The sequence below is a fragment of the Apodemus sylvaticus genome, chromosome 1 (assembly GCF_947179515.1).
Source record: "Apodemus sylvaticus chromosome 1, mApoSyl1.1, whole genome shotgun sequence".
NCBI classification, from domain to species: Eukaryota; Metazoa; Chordata; class Mammalia; order Rodentia; family Muridae; genus Apodemus; species Apodemus sylvaticus.
The window spans coordinates 86,441,628-86,457,286 of NC_067472.1; the positions used below are offsets into that span (position 1 = coordinate 86,441,628).

Consider the following 15,659-nt stretch of genomic DNA (forward strand, 5'->3'; position numbering starts at 1 on the left):
AATCTCGAGGGGCAGAAGCAGAGGATAACTGGGGGGAGAGGGCCAGCCTAGGGCAGACGTGTATATATTGATCACAGGCACTGCCTTGTGAATGGACCAGTCCTGGCCTGGGTTCAGGTAAGGCTGTCTGGAGCTGTCACCCCCACAGCCACTTCTCCTCTATCTAATCCCATTCTCTTTCAGGGCAGTGGGGGAGGAAGTTTAGCCGCCCGTGCTAACCATCATGCCATCCTAGCAGCTGCTGTAAAACTTAGGGTAACACTTGTATCCATCTGAAATTATTTCACCTGTTGCAACCACAGTCGTTTTGGAAATACTGGTATGAATTGTAATTATATATGTCTATAAAGTTAATCCTCTCTAAAATTCCTTATCTCTTGTCATTTCTTTACATGAGTTGTATGAAGACGTAGACTATATTCATGATTCTCCTTGCTCTCTAGCACCTTGTCTGGCACATAGCAGCCACTCAATAAATGTTTGTTAAAGGAATAGGCAGGTGTGAGCAAACTGTTAAGTTCAGGTAATCGAGAACCGCCAGTAAAACTCCAAGGCTCTCTCTAGTAAGATATAAGTCCTGAGCATGACATCATCTTGCCACTTTTTGCTCCAAATGAAAGATTCAGTTCTTCAAAATGTGTACCATGTGGAGGTTTGGTGGATGGGCACGGGTCATGGGGCATAGGGGTGTCTCCACAGAGGCTTTGGAAACCTACCAAACCTAGAGTTAGAGCACCACACAGTCTCCCTCATCCATAGAAACGGTGCCTCCTGGTCTATATAAATGCTGTTTTCTGACCCATGTCGATGGTACACAACAAAAGCATTTCTTCTGTCCACAGGAAAGGGAGTTAGATCATGCGTGTGCCTCACCCATCTCTGTTCTCAGGATTTCAGGCATCAGAAACACAAGGGAAATCCAAAGTGCCCAAACTCTCCTAGCCTTTGGGCAGGTGTTTCCAGCAGCAGAAGGAGAGGACAGTGTGTAAAGAAAGGATGGGGCGGCTGCTCCCTTTCACCTGGATGCTGCTAGTAGCGGTGGTCACCCCCTGGGTCGTTGCAGCTGGAGCCAGTGACTTAGCAGAAGCAAGTAAGTGTGTGTGTGCTTGTACATGCGTGTGCTTGTACATGTGTGTGTGTGTGTAGCAATATTCCCTTTGCAGAAGCAATTTTAATCCCTTTTTTTTAGCACACAATGCGATATTTATTCTAAGTCCATTTCTCAGATTATAATGAGCACAGGCCTCACTTTGACGTTTTGTTAAGATACAAATTCTGCTTTAGTAGGTCTAGCAAGAGGCCTGGGACTCTGAATTAGTAACAACAATTTGTGGGTGATGCTCATGGTAGATCAAGGGGCTAGAACATCTCTGAATCATTTCTGCACGTCACAGTAAAGTCCCAAGCATGCCCAGTTATATAACAGATTTGACTCACCTCTCCAGTAAGTGTGAAGTCTTCCCATGGGGGTAGCTTTGCCTTGTACTCTGGAGTACTCTGGAATTACGCTAAATATAATTGTGAGGCCATGGTTAAGAGCACATGTTCTGTGCTCAGGCCATGTGCAAGTGCCCTGTTTGACAACTTGCAAGGGCCTTGTTCTCTTTCTGAATCTCCGTGTTCTTTTCTGTAAATAAAGAAAATAAAAATGGATATGGGCGGGGGTGAGGGAGTATGCACTGGGGAGGATTTAGTAAGCTCCAGAATGAAAAGTAGATGAATAGAGGACTCTACTCAGGACCTTGGATGGGTGGGGTTCAAAGGTATCAACAGTGTAACAAGTCATGAAAAGCAAGGAAGTCTGTGCCCGGGCATGTGCAGCTGCTGCTGTTCTGAGGCTGGGTTCTTTTGTCCGCAGGAAAGTGTTCTGAATGCCACAACAACGCCACCTGCATGATGGATGGGGTGGTCACAACATGCTCCTGCCAGGCAGGCTTCACAGGCAATGGGCTGCTGTGTGAGGACGTGGATGAGTGTGCCACTCCGGGGACTCACAACTGCACCAATAGCACCTGCGTGAACACACTGGGCTCGTACGAGTGCTCCTGTCAGGATGGCTTTCGTCTGACGCCTGAGCTGAGCTGCACTGATGTGAATGAGTGCATAGAGCCGGGGCTCAGTAACTGTCATACCCTGGCCACCTGTGTCAACACGGAAGGCAACTACTCGTGTGTGTGTCCCGAGGGCTTTAGAGGGGATGGTTGGTACTGTGAGTGTTCCCCGGGCTCCTGCGAGCCAGGGATGGACTGCTTGCCCCAGGGCCCGGATGGAAATCTGGTGTGCCAAGATCCCTGCAATGCATACGAGACCCTGTCTGAGTACTGGCGCAGCACAGAGTATGGTGCGGGCTACTCGTGTGACTCTCGTCTGCACGGCTGGTACCGGTTCACAGGACAGGGTGGCGTTCGCATGGCTGAGACCTGTGTGCCAGTTCTGAGATGCAACACGGCTGCACCTATGTGGCTCAATGGCTCTCATCCCTCGAGCAGAGAAGGCATTGTGAGCCGCGAGGCCTGCGCACACTGGAGCGGCCACTGCTGCCAGTGGTCCACAGAGATCCAGGTGAAGGCTTGCCCAGGTGGCTTCTATGTCTACAACTTGACAGCGCCCCCTGAGTGCAATCTGGCTTACTGCACCGGTGAGTCTTGCAGTGCTCTGCATCCTTAGTCTATAGGGGTGCGTCCGTCTTAAGGTACAAGCTGTTGACTATATATATTGGTAATATTGCAGATCCTAGCTCTGTGGAGGGGACTTGCGAAGGATGCAGGGTAGATGAAGATTGCATATCAGATGAAGGCAGATGGCGCTGCCAGTGTAAACAGAACTTCAACATCACAGGTGAGACCCAGAGGGAGATTTATTGAGAAAATGATCAGCACTTAGCCATGAGGCTTATGCTGGTGTGGGTCCGTGACCCAGAGGACACATATCCAGTCAGTGAGCTGGAAAGGTCACTAATAGCCTGGGCAGTTTGGGGGTTCCCCCTCAGTTGGCTCCAAAGTCCTCAGAGGGTAGGGACCGGGCACGGCCTCTTCCTGTTCAGTGTCTTCTTTCTGAGGACCCCGTGGCAGGCCCACTAGGTAACCAGAAACTGCAGAGTCACCTGCCACATCAGAAACTGATTGCAGTAGTTCTATGGCCAGTGTGGGATGCAGGACAAGGCACTGGCCCTCTCTCATCCTGCTTTCTCACGGTGTCATTGAAGATGGCTAAGTCTCTCCCAGACTTGGGTCATGAGCAATGCTCAATGGTCTGATTTTGCTGGTATCCAAGTACTCTCTGTATGGTGAATTTTATGAGGAACATAGTCCTCTCCAAATTGGTGGTGCTTGCTTCCCTGAGGTTAGTTCAGGGTGTGGGCACTCATACTGCATTTGCAGATCACACCTCACAAGGTTAGCTGTAAAAAGGAACACAATGGAAGGGAAGTTAGTACACTTCTCTAGTGCTTTAGTAAAATACTTTAACAAGACTCAAAAGTGAATTATTTAAAAAAAAAACAAAGGTTTTAAACTTATTTATGTGCATGGTGTGTGTGTGTGTGTGTGTGTGTCTGTGTGTGTTTGTGTGTGTGTGTGAGAGAGAGAGAGAGAGGAAGGGGGAGGGAGAGGGAGGGGGAAGGGGAGGGGAAGGGGAGGAAGAGGGAGAGATGGAGAGAGAGAGGAAGAGGGAAAGAGAGAGGGAGGGAGAGGAGGAGGGAGAGAGAGAAGGGGAGGGGGGAAGAGAGAGGGAGAGAGAGAGGGAGAAGGAGAGGGGGAGGGAGAGAGATTGGGAGGGAGAGGGGGAGGGAGAGAGAGATTGGGAGGGAGGGGGGAGAGAGAGAGAGAAGGGGAGTGGGGGAGAGAGAAGGGGAGGGGGAAGAGAGAGAGAAGGAGAGGGGGAGGGAGATGGGAGAGGGAGAGAGGGAGAAAAAGAGGGAGAGAGAGAAGGAGAGGGGAGGGAGGGGAGAGGGGGAGAGAGAGGGAGAGAGAGGGAGAAAGGGAAGGGGGAGAGAGAGAGGGAGAGGGGAAGGAAGGGGGAGAGAGGGAGAGAGAGGGAGGGGAGGGATGGGGGAGAGAGGAGAGAGAGGGAGAGAGAGGGGGAGAGAGGGAGGGAGGGAGAGAGAGGGGGAGAGAGGGAGGGAGGGAGGGAGAGAGAGGGAGAAAGAGAGAGGAAGAGAGAGAGAGAGAGAGAGAGAGAGAGAGAGAGAGAGAGAGAGAGAGAGAGTCATGTATACATGAGGAGGGCCTAAAGTACTATAGCACATGAGTGAAGGGCAGAGGACAACTTTTGGAAGTTGGTTCTGGTTTTCCACCGTACAGGTCCTAAGGACTGAACTTAGGTAGTAAGGCTCGGCAGCAAACACCTTTACCCCAATATCAACCCCCAAATACTTGACTAATAAGAAAACTTTCTAGCCTTTCCTCATAACCTACTCCAAACCCTGAGCCTATTCTTTGTCCAAGAGAGAAACTAACCAGTATATGGCACAGAGTCACTGTCAGTGAGGGGACTGGCACCTGTATGTAGCAAGGAGACCCCCCCAAAATGGCAATAAACTTTTTCTTCTTTCTATTTTTCCCTGTCATAGGGGTTTGGTGTTTAACAATGGATGAATGAAAGACCTTCAAACTAACCTAAATTTTGTATACCATTGACTCTTAAAGGAACATGGACCCGGGTGGCGGTGGCTGGACCCACCCACCGATGCTCATAACTCAGTTTTGTCTGAGAGAGGACTGTAATTAGCTGAAGGCATCTTAAGTGCCACCATCTGGTGGCCAGCCCAGTGAACATGCTGTGCCCCTGGGGACATGCCTGGCCCCAGAGGCACAGGTTCCTAATCCTGTTGTTCCTGACCATTTTCAGATGTCTCCCTCCTGGAGCACAGGCTGGACTGTGGGGCCAATGACATCAAGATGTCCCTCAGCAAGTGCCAGCTACAGAGTTTGGGCTTTATGAAGGTCTTCATGTACCTGAATGACAGACAATGCTCAGGCTTCAGTGAGAGGGGTGACAGAGACTGGATGTCTATAGTGACCCCTGCTAGGGATGGTCCCTGTGGGACAGTATTGAGGGTAAGTCTTTGCCAGTAGAGACAACAGGGTTGGAGTAGTTGGTGCCTAGTTAAGCCCCAAGTCCACTGCTTATATGAGCTTTGGGTGAGTTGTATGACCTGCCTGAATAACTTCATCATGGAGGAATTGTTACTTCTCTGTAGGGTATTGAGAGGATTAAATTAATCCACGTGTCACACCTAAGCTCCAGCTATAAAGATGACTGCCCATTTTTCAGATGGGAAAGGTAGGGCTTGGCTGGTAGTGATGGCTTCCAGTCAGTAAGGTCAACACTGGGACCAGAGGCAAGCCGGTTTGTGTCCAGGGATTCTGGAGAAGAGCCTCACCCCGCCAGAACCATCTGCAGAGATCAGCCCAGAGATGTTCGTGTGGCTGGTTCCTGGCTTTCTCTTCTCTCCTTCATCTCTGGAAAGAAAGTGGGAAGGAGCAACAGGACAGGTGGGAAAGAAGAAACTGTCATTTGTTAGAGACAGTGTACAAAGAAATTAGTGATAGCCTGCATATGATTTTTAGTTTTGAAGAGAAAACCTGCCATTTTGAAACTAGCCCAGGCTTTGTAGATCCCACTCTCTGCAGGGCCATACTCAGATCCTAGGGAGCGGTGAACGCCCATCCCTTCATCCGTGAAGCAGGGATTCAGCAGTCCTGCTACTTCAGGCCATTGGAAGCATTGCCGGGATGATGCAGGAGGAGGATGTAGCTTGGGAATCTAGAACATGATGTCTTCTCCTAATGTTACTTCTGTTGTGGCACAGAGACAGATAGGGCAGCGTTCCGGTGTCCACAGACAATCGCGTTGACTGTGAAACCCTCCTCAGGGTCTCACCACCCTTTCTCATACTCCTCTTCCCCCAACGCAGAGAAATGAAACCCACGCCACCTACAGCAACACCCTCTACCTGGCAAAAGAGATCATCATCCGGGACATCAACATCAGAATCAACTTTGAATGCTCTTACCCCCTGGACATGAAAGTCAGCCTGAAGACCTCTCTACAGCCCATGGTCAGGTGAGGCCATCAAGGACCTCCAGTGCTCCTGGGGGCTCCACCCAATATCCCTGACCCCATTTAGCCCCTCACCCCCTCACCTCTTCAGCTCCTCATCCCCTTAACCCTCAGCCCCTCACCTTCACCCCATCAGACCCTCAGACCCTTAGCCATGCCAAACCCTTCAGCTGCCTTGCCAAATAGGAACTGGCTTTGGAGGCTGGGAGGCAGGATTACTTAATGGAGACACCTAGTGAGGAATTCCAGAATCCAGATTCCAGTCCAGGCTTTGCCATACATTAACTGGATAGCCTTGGGGGATCCCTGCTCCCATTGCCCGGGGGCTTTAACAACACTTCCACTGCTTTTCTTAGGACAATGATACTCTACAAAGGTGAAGAAAATAGGAGTCTCTGTCTTTTCAGAAGGATTGGGCGGCCTTGCTTCTGGAGGGCACTCTGGGCAGTCATATCTCATCTTTAGATTTCAGTTTTTAATCCTTCTCTGAATTGAAAATGTCTTATTAAAGAAGCACTTACAGATCATGCTCTTTAGAGCTGCCTTGTTTGGGTACAAAAGTAGCTGGAGAGGTAAACCAGAAAAATTCCATCCATTTCAATTTTTTAAAAAATAGAATTCCATTGCTAAATAAAATTGAAAGTGTCTTATGGTGAGTCACAAGCCACTGATGTTCATGTTGGGAAAGAGAACAGTTGCAATCACTAGTTTTTATTGAGCATTTGCTCTAGGCTAAGTATCATGTTAAATGCTTTATAGGAAACATCTCATCAGAGTATTTCAGTAACCCTAAAACAGTGGTCCTCAACCTCCTTAATCCTGAACCCCTTTAATATATTTCCTCGTGTTGTGGTGACTCTTCCAACCATAAAATTATTTTTGTTGCTACTTCATAACTATAATTTTGCTAGTGTTATCAATCATAATATAAATGTTTTGGGGATAGAGGTTTGCCAAAGGGGTTGTGATCCACAGGTTGAGACCTACTGCTCTAGAAGGGAAGAGTTCTGGGCTGATATGTGTCTGACTTGCTTACTTTGGGCTATTGAATAGAGTACTACTTGGCTAGCCTCCCATTTATAAGACCCAGTCTCCTGTAGGTACTGAAAGTAACATCATGATGGAGCCTCAGAATTCAAGTCTGTATGACTCCCAACAGCTCATCTCTTTCTGCCTTTTGAAGGCTGAGACTTAAGAAGTTCAGTCAGGCCCCTCAAGAATTTGTCCTATTTTGAAGAATGGTATCGAGGGGAGACTAGCAGTGCACTGGTCATGATACTCAAGACATGGCCTATGGATCTGTAAAATCAACATCATTGCAGCTTGCTAGAGATGTAGAACCCTCAGTGCCACTTCAGATCTACTCAACTGGAGCATGTTTCTTCCCAGCATCCCATGCCCCTGAGTGCTCACTGCAGTTTCCTAAGCTGTGGGGAGGGATTCGGTGCTGCCACTGAATAAGAATGCCAGATAGCTGCAAGGAACCAAACAAGACTGCTGACCAGAAAGGGTAGCCAACTATGAGTGTTCTCAACTTAGCTCTTCTTCCTCTACAGTGCCCTGAACATCAGCTTGGGTGGGACAGGCAAGTTCACTGTGCGGATGGCACTGTTCCAGAGCCCTACCTACACACAGCCTTACCAAGGTCCTTCTGTGATGCTGTCCACTGAGGCTTTTCTGTATGTGGGCACCATGCTGGATGAGGGTGACTTGTCCCGGTTTGTACTGCTAATGACCAACTGTTATGCCACGCCCAGTAGCAACTCCACAGACCCTGTGAAATACTTCATTATCCAGGACAGGTAAAGCAGTTGGTCCTATTTGGGGGCTCATGAATGGGGTCTGGGGAGATGTGTTTATAATTAGGGGGGGTGAATAAATCTTCACAATCCTGTAGCTTAAACTTAGCATTCTGACCCACCCCAAATATAGGCAAAAAACCACAGAAGGGCTTGATAACACGCAGATCTACTTATACTATCCCTTAATTTTTATGTGCTAATTCATTAGGATCCTTCCTAGATCATATTATGTAATGAATTATCAAATATGGTTTTGCAAGTATAAGAAGCACATATCAAATGATTTTTTAAAACATTTTAAGAGATGAACTTCAATTTAACTTTTTTCTTTGTATTCTTGAAAGATCTTGTTTTATACAATAAAATATTATATCTGGAGAGGGTTTCATACATTCATTGGAGTGCCACGTGGGCATCCATGACTCAGAAAATATTAAGAAACCAGATGGAAAGGCAGGCTCAGAGCAGCAGGTAGAGAGGACCTGGCTGAAAAGAGTAGGGAATTGGTGTGGTCAGCTTAGGAGCAGTTGAAACCATGAGGGCACAGGTGTGCTGTCCCTTCCACCAGAGACCTTAATTAACATATATTTTGAAAGTTTGCTGATCACCAGGTGTCCTGGTTACCCTGGTGAGGAGAAGAGTTGAAACCCTTTACACTCACACAGCTTAAATTCAGAAGGCAAGATGGACAGTTGAATGAAAGTGAGGTGTGCAGTGTTGGAGAGAAAAGGCCTCTTGGATGAATGAATTGCAGAGGGAGAGGCTTCTCTGCCTGTGGTGCAGGCAGGACAGCACTCCCAAGAGGCCTTGACTTACCCTTTCCTGAGGGTAGTTGTTAGAGTCAGTCTGATTATCTAGAAGATAAATGCTCAGTTGGGTGCTCATCCAATTTTGACCCTGTTTAGAATATCCATATAATAAAATAGAAGTCTGTTCTAGAATTTCTTGATAGTAATAGTGTCCAACTAACATCTGATAGCTCTCATGTTTAACAATGTTTTTCTCACTTGTGAGATCTCTTCTGTTCATATGACAGGTGACTCAAAGTGATTGCCATGTGTATTTATAATCAAAATGTATACAGGAGTGATCATAAGAAAGAAAAAAGATGAAGTAAACAACAATCCAGATGTTGGGACACACAGGCAACCTGGATTGTGACAATGTTGTTGTGATCTTGACAGGGCATTAGAAGAATATGAGTCCCATCCTTAGCTTTTCCATTTCCTTGCTCTGAGGTGCAAGTCAGCTCATGTACTTGGATGTTTGTTTTCTCATGCAAACAAACATGGGGATAAATAACACATGCTCTGCAGGAATCACTAAAGTTATTTTTCATGAGTATAAAATTGTACCAAGTATGTTCTGAAAAACAATCAGGAAGAAATGTGATGTGTATTTGTGTCTCTGTGGGTGTATAAGGAAGCTGGCCTGAGTGTTATGAGTCATGGAGAAGTATTACAACATCACAAGACAGGAGGCAAATCGAGGACACTGAGGGTGACCAGAGAGGACACTAGGATATCTGCTTGTGTTGAGTATTTGGAGCTGTTATGGGCTGAGTTGAATATAGATTTCCCTTTTGGAATAGGATACTGTTTAATCTCAAGTCGTCTTCTTCTTCTGCTTCTGCTTCTTCTTCTTCTTCTTCTTCTTCTTCTTCTTCTTCTTCTTCTTCTTCTTCTTCTTCTTCTTTTCTCCTCCTTCTCCTTCTCCTCCTCCTCCTTCTTCTTTTTCTTCTTTTTTCTTCTTTTTTCCTCCTCCTTCTCCTCCTCCTTCTTTTCTTCTTCTCTTTTTCTTCTCTTCTTCTCTTCTTCTTCTTCTCCTTCTCCTCCTCCTCCTTCTCCTCCTCTTCCTCCACTTCCTCTTCTTTTTCCTCATTTCCTATTCTTCCACCTCTTCCTCCTCCTGCTCCTCCTTCTCCCTTCCTCCTTTCCTTCCTCATCCTTCTACTCCTCTTCTTTCTTCCTCCCTCGTCCATCTTCTTCCTTCTTCATTTTCTTCCTCTTCCCCCTCCTCATTTTTTGTCAAGTAGAGTTTTGGATGCTAGGATTCAATCTGATCTATTGTGGTGATCCAATGCTGCGTGAATGCCACCCTGAATGATCCTTTTCTTGGTTCTTTGATTTGACATTCTAGCTTTCTTCTAAATTATCTTCTAACAAATGTGAAATGGAACAGGGGTACCCACTTTACCTGCCTAGAATGGCCAGTACACCTGTGAATTTCTGGGTACCATTACATGCAATGCAGTTGGGTACACACACTTGTGTTGGCTCAGGAGCTGGCAGGACTCCCTGGTTTCTGCTGAACAGGCACACACTCAATAGCATACATAAAATAAACAATGATTCTTGGATATATTTCCTTGGCAATGAGAAATTTATGACTTCTGGATTATTCCAACTCTGTAGTTAAAGACTTTTAACAATGTTTTTAGACCCAAAGATACTGTGTGTCACACACTGTTCTAAGCACTTTGCAAAAAATAACTAAGTTAATTCTCACAGTTACTTTTGACATGGACTATAATTATTACTCCTGTATGCCTGAGGAGAAATCGAGGCACAGAGAGGTTAATGGGATATCCAAAGTCACACAGCTAACAGGTAATGATGTAGCATTAAAACCCAGGAAGTAGAGTTCCAGAGTCATGGCCTAACCAACTCTATTATATCTTCATGTTCCCCATTCAGATGTCCACATACAGAAGATACAACCATTCAGGTGACAGAGAATGGCGAGTCCTCTCAGGCCCGATTTTCTGTTCAGATGTTCCGGTTTGCAGGAAACTCCGACCTTGTCTACCTTCACTGCGAGGTGTACCTATGTGACTCTATGAATGAACAGTGTAAACCTGTGAGTCATATACCCACCGTAACAGTCTTCTGGGATGCCCATCTCTATCATCAAGACATGTGGCCACAGGCATAAAAGGAGACATGAATTTGTGATGGTTTTCTATCTTAACATAAGGGCACAGAGCTTCGAGACAGAGTGGGCAGGGCCAGTCATGACGCCTGGTCGACCTGACAGTTAGGAAGCAGTGACTACCTCAGGGTGCTTGGCTGATAAATTGACCTTCTTTGTAAGCTGCAAGCATGTCTGTCAATAAGAGGAGCTAAGCCTTCAGAATTCATTATGTGCAACTCAGGTGTTTGAATGTGTTCAAGTTTCACAGAAATTCACCAATACTCGCTTACTTTCTCAATTGGAAAAACTCAAAGAGCCCAAGTGACTTGCCTGCACTGAGCAGTCAGGCTGGGATGTGAGCTCCTAGCTCCTGTGTGAGGCAGAAGGATGCTCTTCTGACCTGGCTGCCCACATCTCATGCAGGATCACATTCAACCTTCCTCCCCACACATGAGTGATTTTCTGTCATTCTCCTCCCCCCACCCCCCACAGACCTGCTCTGGTACTAGATTGCGAAGTGGGAACTTCATAGATCAGACCCGTGTCCTGAACTTGGGTCCCATCACACGACAAGGTGAGAGATCTACTCTTCCATCATGCCTCTGAATGGGGAAGAGGCAAGGTGGCACAGCCTGGCTTCTTGGGTGTTACTGGGAATGGAAGAATGAGCATCAGTAGATTCTCTGAGCATAAGATGGGCTATCTGCTGCCTTGCTTTTTTCTTTTTACCAATTGTAAAGGATTCATTCATTCATTCATTCATTCATCCATTGCAGAGACATGCTTTGGTGCTTACTGTGGTTTAATATCTGGTGATAAGCAGAACAGATCTGCCTTGAATCTTATTGATCTTATTGATTAGTAGGGGAAATGGCATTTAGCTGTGTAGAACTGCAGTTGCCTTAGTGCAGAAAGAACATGTACACAGAGTTTGGGGCTGTTCTGACAAAGGAACCAGACCCAGTCTTGGTGATGGGGAAAGACAAAGGAGAAACTGCCCTGTTAGGAGAACTGAGGGAAACTAGGACAGTGGTGTTGGATAGGCTAGTGTAGGTGGAGCTAGCCCTATGGGACTTTGTAAATCATGATAGGTTTTAAGGCATTCTTCTGAGGTCAATGGGAGTAGAGCTCTAGAATGATCCAGTTCAGGAAAGAGGTGTGGTCAGATTTTGGTTTCAGAAAGATGACCTGGACTATGCAGTTGGAGGGAAGCTTGTCTCAGCTTCCTCCAAAGTCACATGCCTCACTTCTCACGGATCCTTCTGTTTCCCCAAAAGGTGTCCAGGCCTCAGTGTCCAAGGCTGCTTCCAGCAACTTGAGTAAGTTTAGTTCTTTCTGTATAGTTACCTGCCCCATAATATCCCTCTGTGGTTTCTCTCTGGGGGTCTGAGTGTGGAGGGCATAAACTTCAGAGCTTGAGCTGCCAGTGATTTGTGATGCTGTCTCACAGTAGTGTGCAGAAACAAAGGCATAACCTAACATCCTGAGAGAATGCAGTATCCAGATATATTTGCATACATGCTCATATCTCTTTGATATCACACACATTTATATCTATATGCATACTTGTATGTGTCTGTATAGACACAGATCATACACAATCCTATTTGTACAAGCATACTCACATATGTATGCACAAACAACACATACTCATATCTACACACAGATTACACACATATCTGTACACAAACCATTGATACTCATATACCCACAGATCACACACGTTCACATCTTTACATACATTCAAGGGCATACAGAGCACATATGCTCTCATCTATACATGAATCACAAATGTTCACATCTGCACACACAGACCATATACACTCACATCTGTGTATAAACCATACATACTCATATCCTCACACAGACTGTACATACTCATATATGCATATAGACCAGGCACACTCATATTTGTACACATATCACAATATTCACATATGCATATACAGATCCCATATGTTCATAAATGCACTTGCTGATCGCATTCGTTCATATCTGCACACACAGATCATATGTTTTTGTGTCTTTTTTGCACAGATGTACACACAGCTGCAGTTTTATGCATGCATGCATATTTGCTGCTCGATCATCTACATATATTTATTTCAAGCCTGCTTCCCAAGGTCATGTACATCTGCCCTGCCCTTTTCTTGGCACTTCCTGAAGCTGAGGTTCATCTCTAACATCTTCAGGGGCTGTCCCACAGGCTACAAATATTTGCTGAGGGCCACTATTTGCCAACTGAGTCAGACAGACACAAACTGAATTTGTTTCTTCAGGCCTCAGACCACAAAGGCCAGAAACTGGTGATATTTTTGTGGCCTTTCTCTTATGCCTGCTGCATTATTTGACACTTCAGATAACAATTGAATCCACATAACCGATGCCTTTCTTGGCTTGTGGAACCTGGATCTAAGAGAGCTGTGACACCGACCTGGAGTTTATCGTGAATTCTGTACACTGAGCTCAGAGCTGGACAGTTGTGCTGCTCCTGTGACTTAGGCTTGTCCTCTGTGACTAGTCCCCCAGGGTCTCTGGGATGGCTGAATATGTTAGGTCCTAGAAGAGAGTCTGCACTAAGTATTCAGGAGGCTCTACTGCCATTTTCAAACCGGTCTACATGGAATGGAGCCTACTCTCCTACCCAAAGCAGACACCTTCTCCTAAAGGCCTAGTCAGAGACAGTGGTCTTCCTTCTTGGCTATTCTGTAGGAAAGCATTGTATGTTATTCTGCGCAAAAGCACACCAGCGTCTGCCATATCCCTGTATTCGTTCTCCTTCCAGGGCTCTTGAGCATCTGGCTACTGCTGCTCCTTCTCTCAGCCACTGTGACCCTGATGATTCATTGACAGAAAGCAGAAAACCTGGTGCGGCTCCCAGCTCACTTCCTGCTGGCCAGGAGTTGGGGATGTAGGCTGGTTACCAGCCAGGAGAGAGGGAGCTCACACTGACTGCAGCTTGCATGTACTCTTTTTCTTTAATCCTCGCCATCAAAACCAACATGAAACTTGTGATATGTCTGTACACGAAGCCCCTGTCTCCTTAAGGAACGTGGTAAAATAATAAGTTTAAAGCATCAGCTTTTGGAGTCACTAATTCAAATCATTACAGAGCACACAGTTGCTTCGAGCACTGTCTATTGGGCTGGGCTTTACATGGTGGGGATAAAACAGAACCTTTCTCTATCTTTATGGACTTCACTGTTGCTCCAAGGAACTAGGCTCAATGAATGTTCTACTATGTGATCTTAGATGAGACACACAATGTATCTGAACTTCACCTGTCCATCCATTCATCCATCCTTCAATTCAATAAACATTTGCCAAGTCACTACCGTGCTAGTTACTAAGATATTCTGGGGATATAGCAGTGAACATAGGCAGGGGGCAGTTCCAAAAGCTGCCAGCGACATCAGGAATGGAGACTTTAACAGACCTCAGGAGCTGGCTGATTCTTTGCAATGGAGGCCACCCTGATGTCCTCACAGGACACATTTGGTTTTGTGGAAATGAATTTTGAGGACTCCACATGTTCTAGGCCTATACTGGTGCTAAGAAATATTGACAGATGAAACAGAGCCAGTCCCTGCCTTATAGATCTCAGGTCTTAAGAGATGTAGAGGCAGTGGGAGGTGTCTTGTACCTCCTTGGGACTCCTGTTCACTGGGCTTTTACTTGCTAATCCTAAAAAAGGCTACTGCCTTTTCTCAACCCTCAGCAGTAGGGGGGAGCGCATCCATCCACCTTCCATTGGCATAGAGTCATTGTGAGCCTTCATACATGAACAGGAACCAGACACCCACTGATCCCAGAGATCTCCAGAGAAAAAGGTCACCAATGCTGATGGGAACTTTTTTCTCTGACCCAGCTGTTCCCTGGCCTCCTATCAGAGACTAGGGAAAGTCAAACTTGGGAGTCTGAAGCAAGGGCTGCTGGGACAGTGTGTCTTATGCTAAGAGCTCTTATCACACGCAGACATACACAGACTATGCAGGCCTCTTGCTATTATACAAGAGCTAAGCAAGTGGCTCAAAGGCTCGTCTGATACTGCCGCATCCACAATCAGTCTGTGGTCAGCTTGGACTGGGTGACTCCATACAGTACAGTCTGTGGTGTGACTCGGGAGCAGCAGATCCTGAAGAGAAGGTCTAGGCCCTGGGAAATAGGAGCAGCAGCTAAGACAAAAGCTGGATGAGGGGCAAAGAAGAAACATCACAATGATGTCTTTGCCCCTTTCTTGTCTTTTCCTTACTTGTTTTTTTTTTCCCCCAAGATAGGGTTTCTCTGTGTAGCCCTGGCTGTCCTGGAACTTACTCTGTAGACCAGGCTGGCCTCAAACTCAGAAATCTACCTGCCTCTGCCTCCTAAGGGCTGGGATTAAAGGCGTGCACCACCACCGCCCAGCTCCTTACTTGTTTTTATCTCCTAGCTACATATCTTAATGTATCCCTTAGATATTTTGGGCACAAATTAAATGCCAGATACATTTACAGGAATGAGGAAATAGGAAATTACCAAAATAGAGCTATTCGGTAAGGAAGATACTTTGATATCAATAACCATGAAATGTGGCAAGGGATGGCAATCACTGGGGAGGAGAGAAAGGGCCACATATGAGTGTAACTGGAGTATTGTCCCACATAGAATGACAGGGCACAGTCTCTCTGACAAGCAGAGGCTGAGAGAGTAAAGGACTGAACCATCGGCTGTGGACAGGTAGCCGGGACAGCAGGTGCGAATATGCTGGACCTTGTGTCTTTCCACCAAGGCTGACCAACACCTACACACCAAAAGCAAGACTCTCAAGAGGAGGCTTAGCCTACACATTTGCTTTTACCCATTTGTTTATTAACCAAATGTTTTCTCAGTAAAGATCAAAAT

The 15,659-nt window shown here is 46.2% G+C and overlaps 1 protein-coding gene across 1 annotated transcript; it reads left to right on the top strand.

The window, feature by feature from the left end:
- Window positions 1–996: 996 nt before the first annotated feature.
- On the top strand, window positions 997–13,628 carry Umod (uromodulin). The gene is made up of 10 exons (XM_052175123.1): window positions 997–1,090; window positions 1,859–2,638; window positions 2,731–2,838; window positions 4,849–5,057; window positions 5,918–6,066; window positions 7,620–7,865; window positions 10,562–10,724; window positions 11,271–11,352; window positions 12,056–12,097; window positions 13,564–13,628. Exons 1-10 carry the CDS (start codon window positions 997–999, stop codon window positions 13,626–13,628), a joined length of 1,938 nt encoding a protein of 645 aa, XP_052031083.1.
- Window positions 13,629–15,659: the final 2,031 nt, after the last annotated feature.

What these genes read in the sequence shown, in the direction of transcription:
- Umod (XM_052175123.1), top strand. Translation starts at nt 997, where the DNA reads ATGGGGCGGCTGCTCCCTTTCACCTGGATGCTGCTAGTAGCGGTGGTC. An exon ending in CAGTGACTTAGCAGAAGCAA is followed by an intron (nt 1,091 to 1,858) that starts GTAAGTGTGTGT and finishes TTTTGTCCGCAG; the next exon opens with GAAAGTGTTCTGAATGCCAC. An exon ending in TCTCTACAGCCCATGGTCAG is followed by an intron (nt 6,067 to 7,619) that starts GTGAGGCCATCA and finishes CTTCCTCTACAG; the next exon opens with TGCCCTGAACATCAGCTTGG.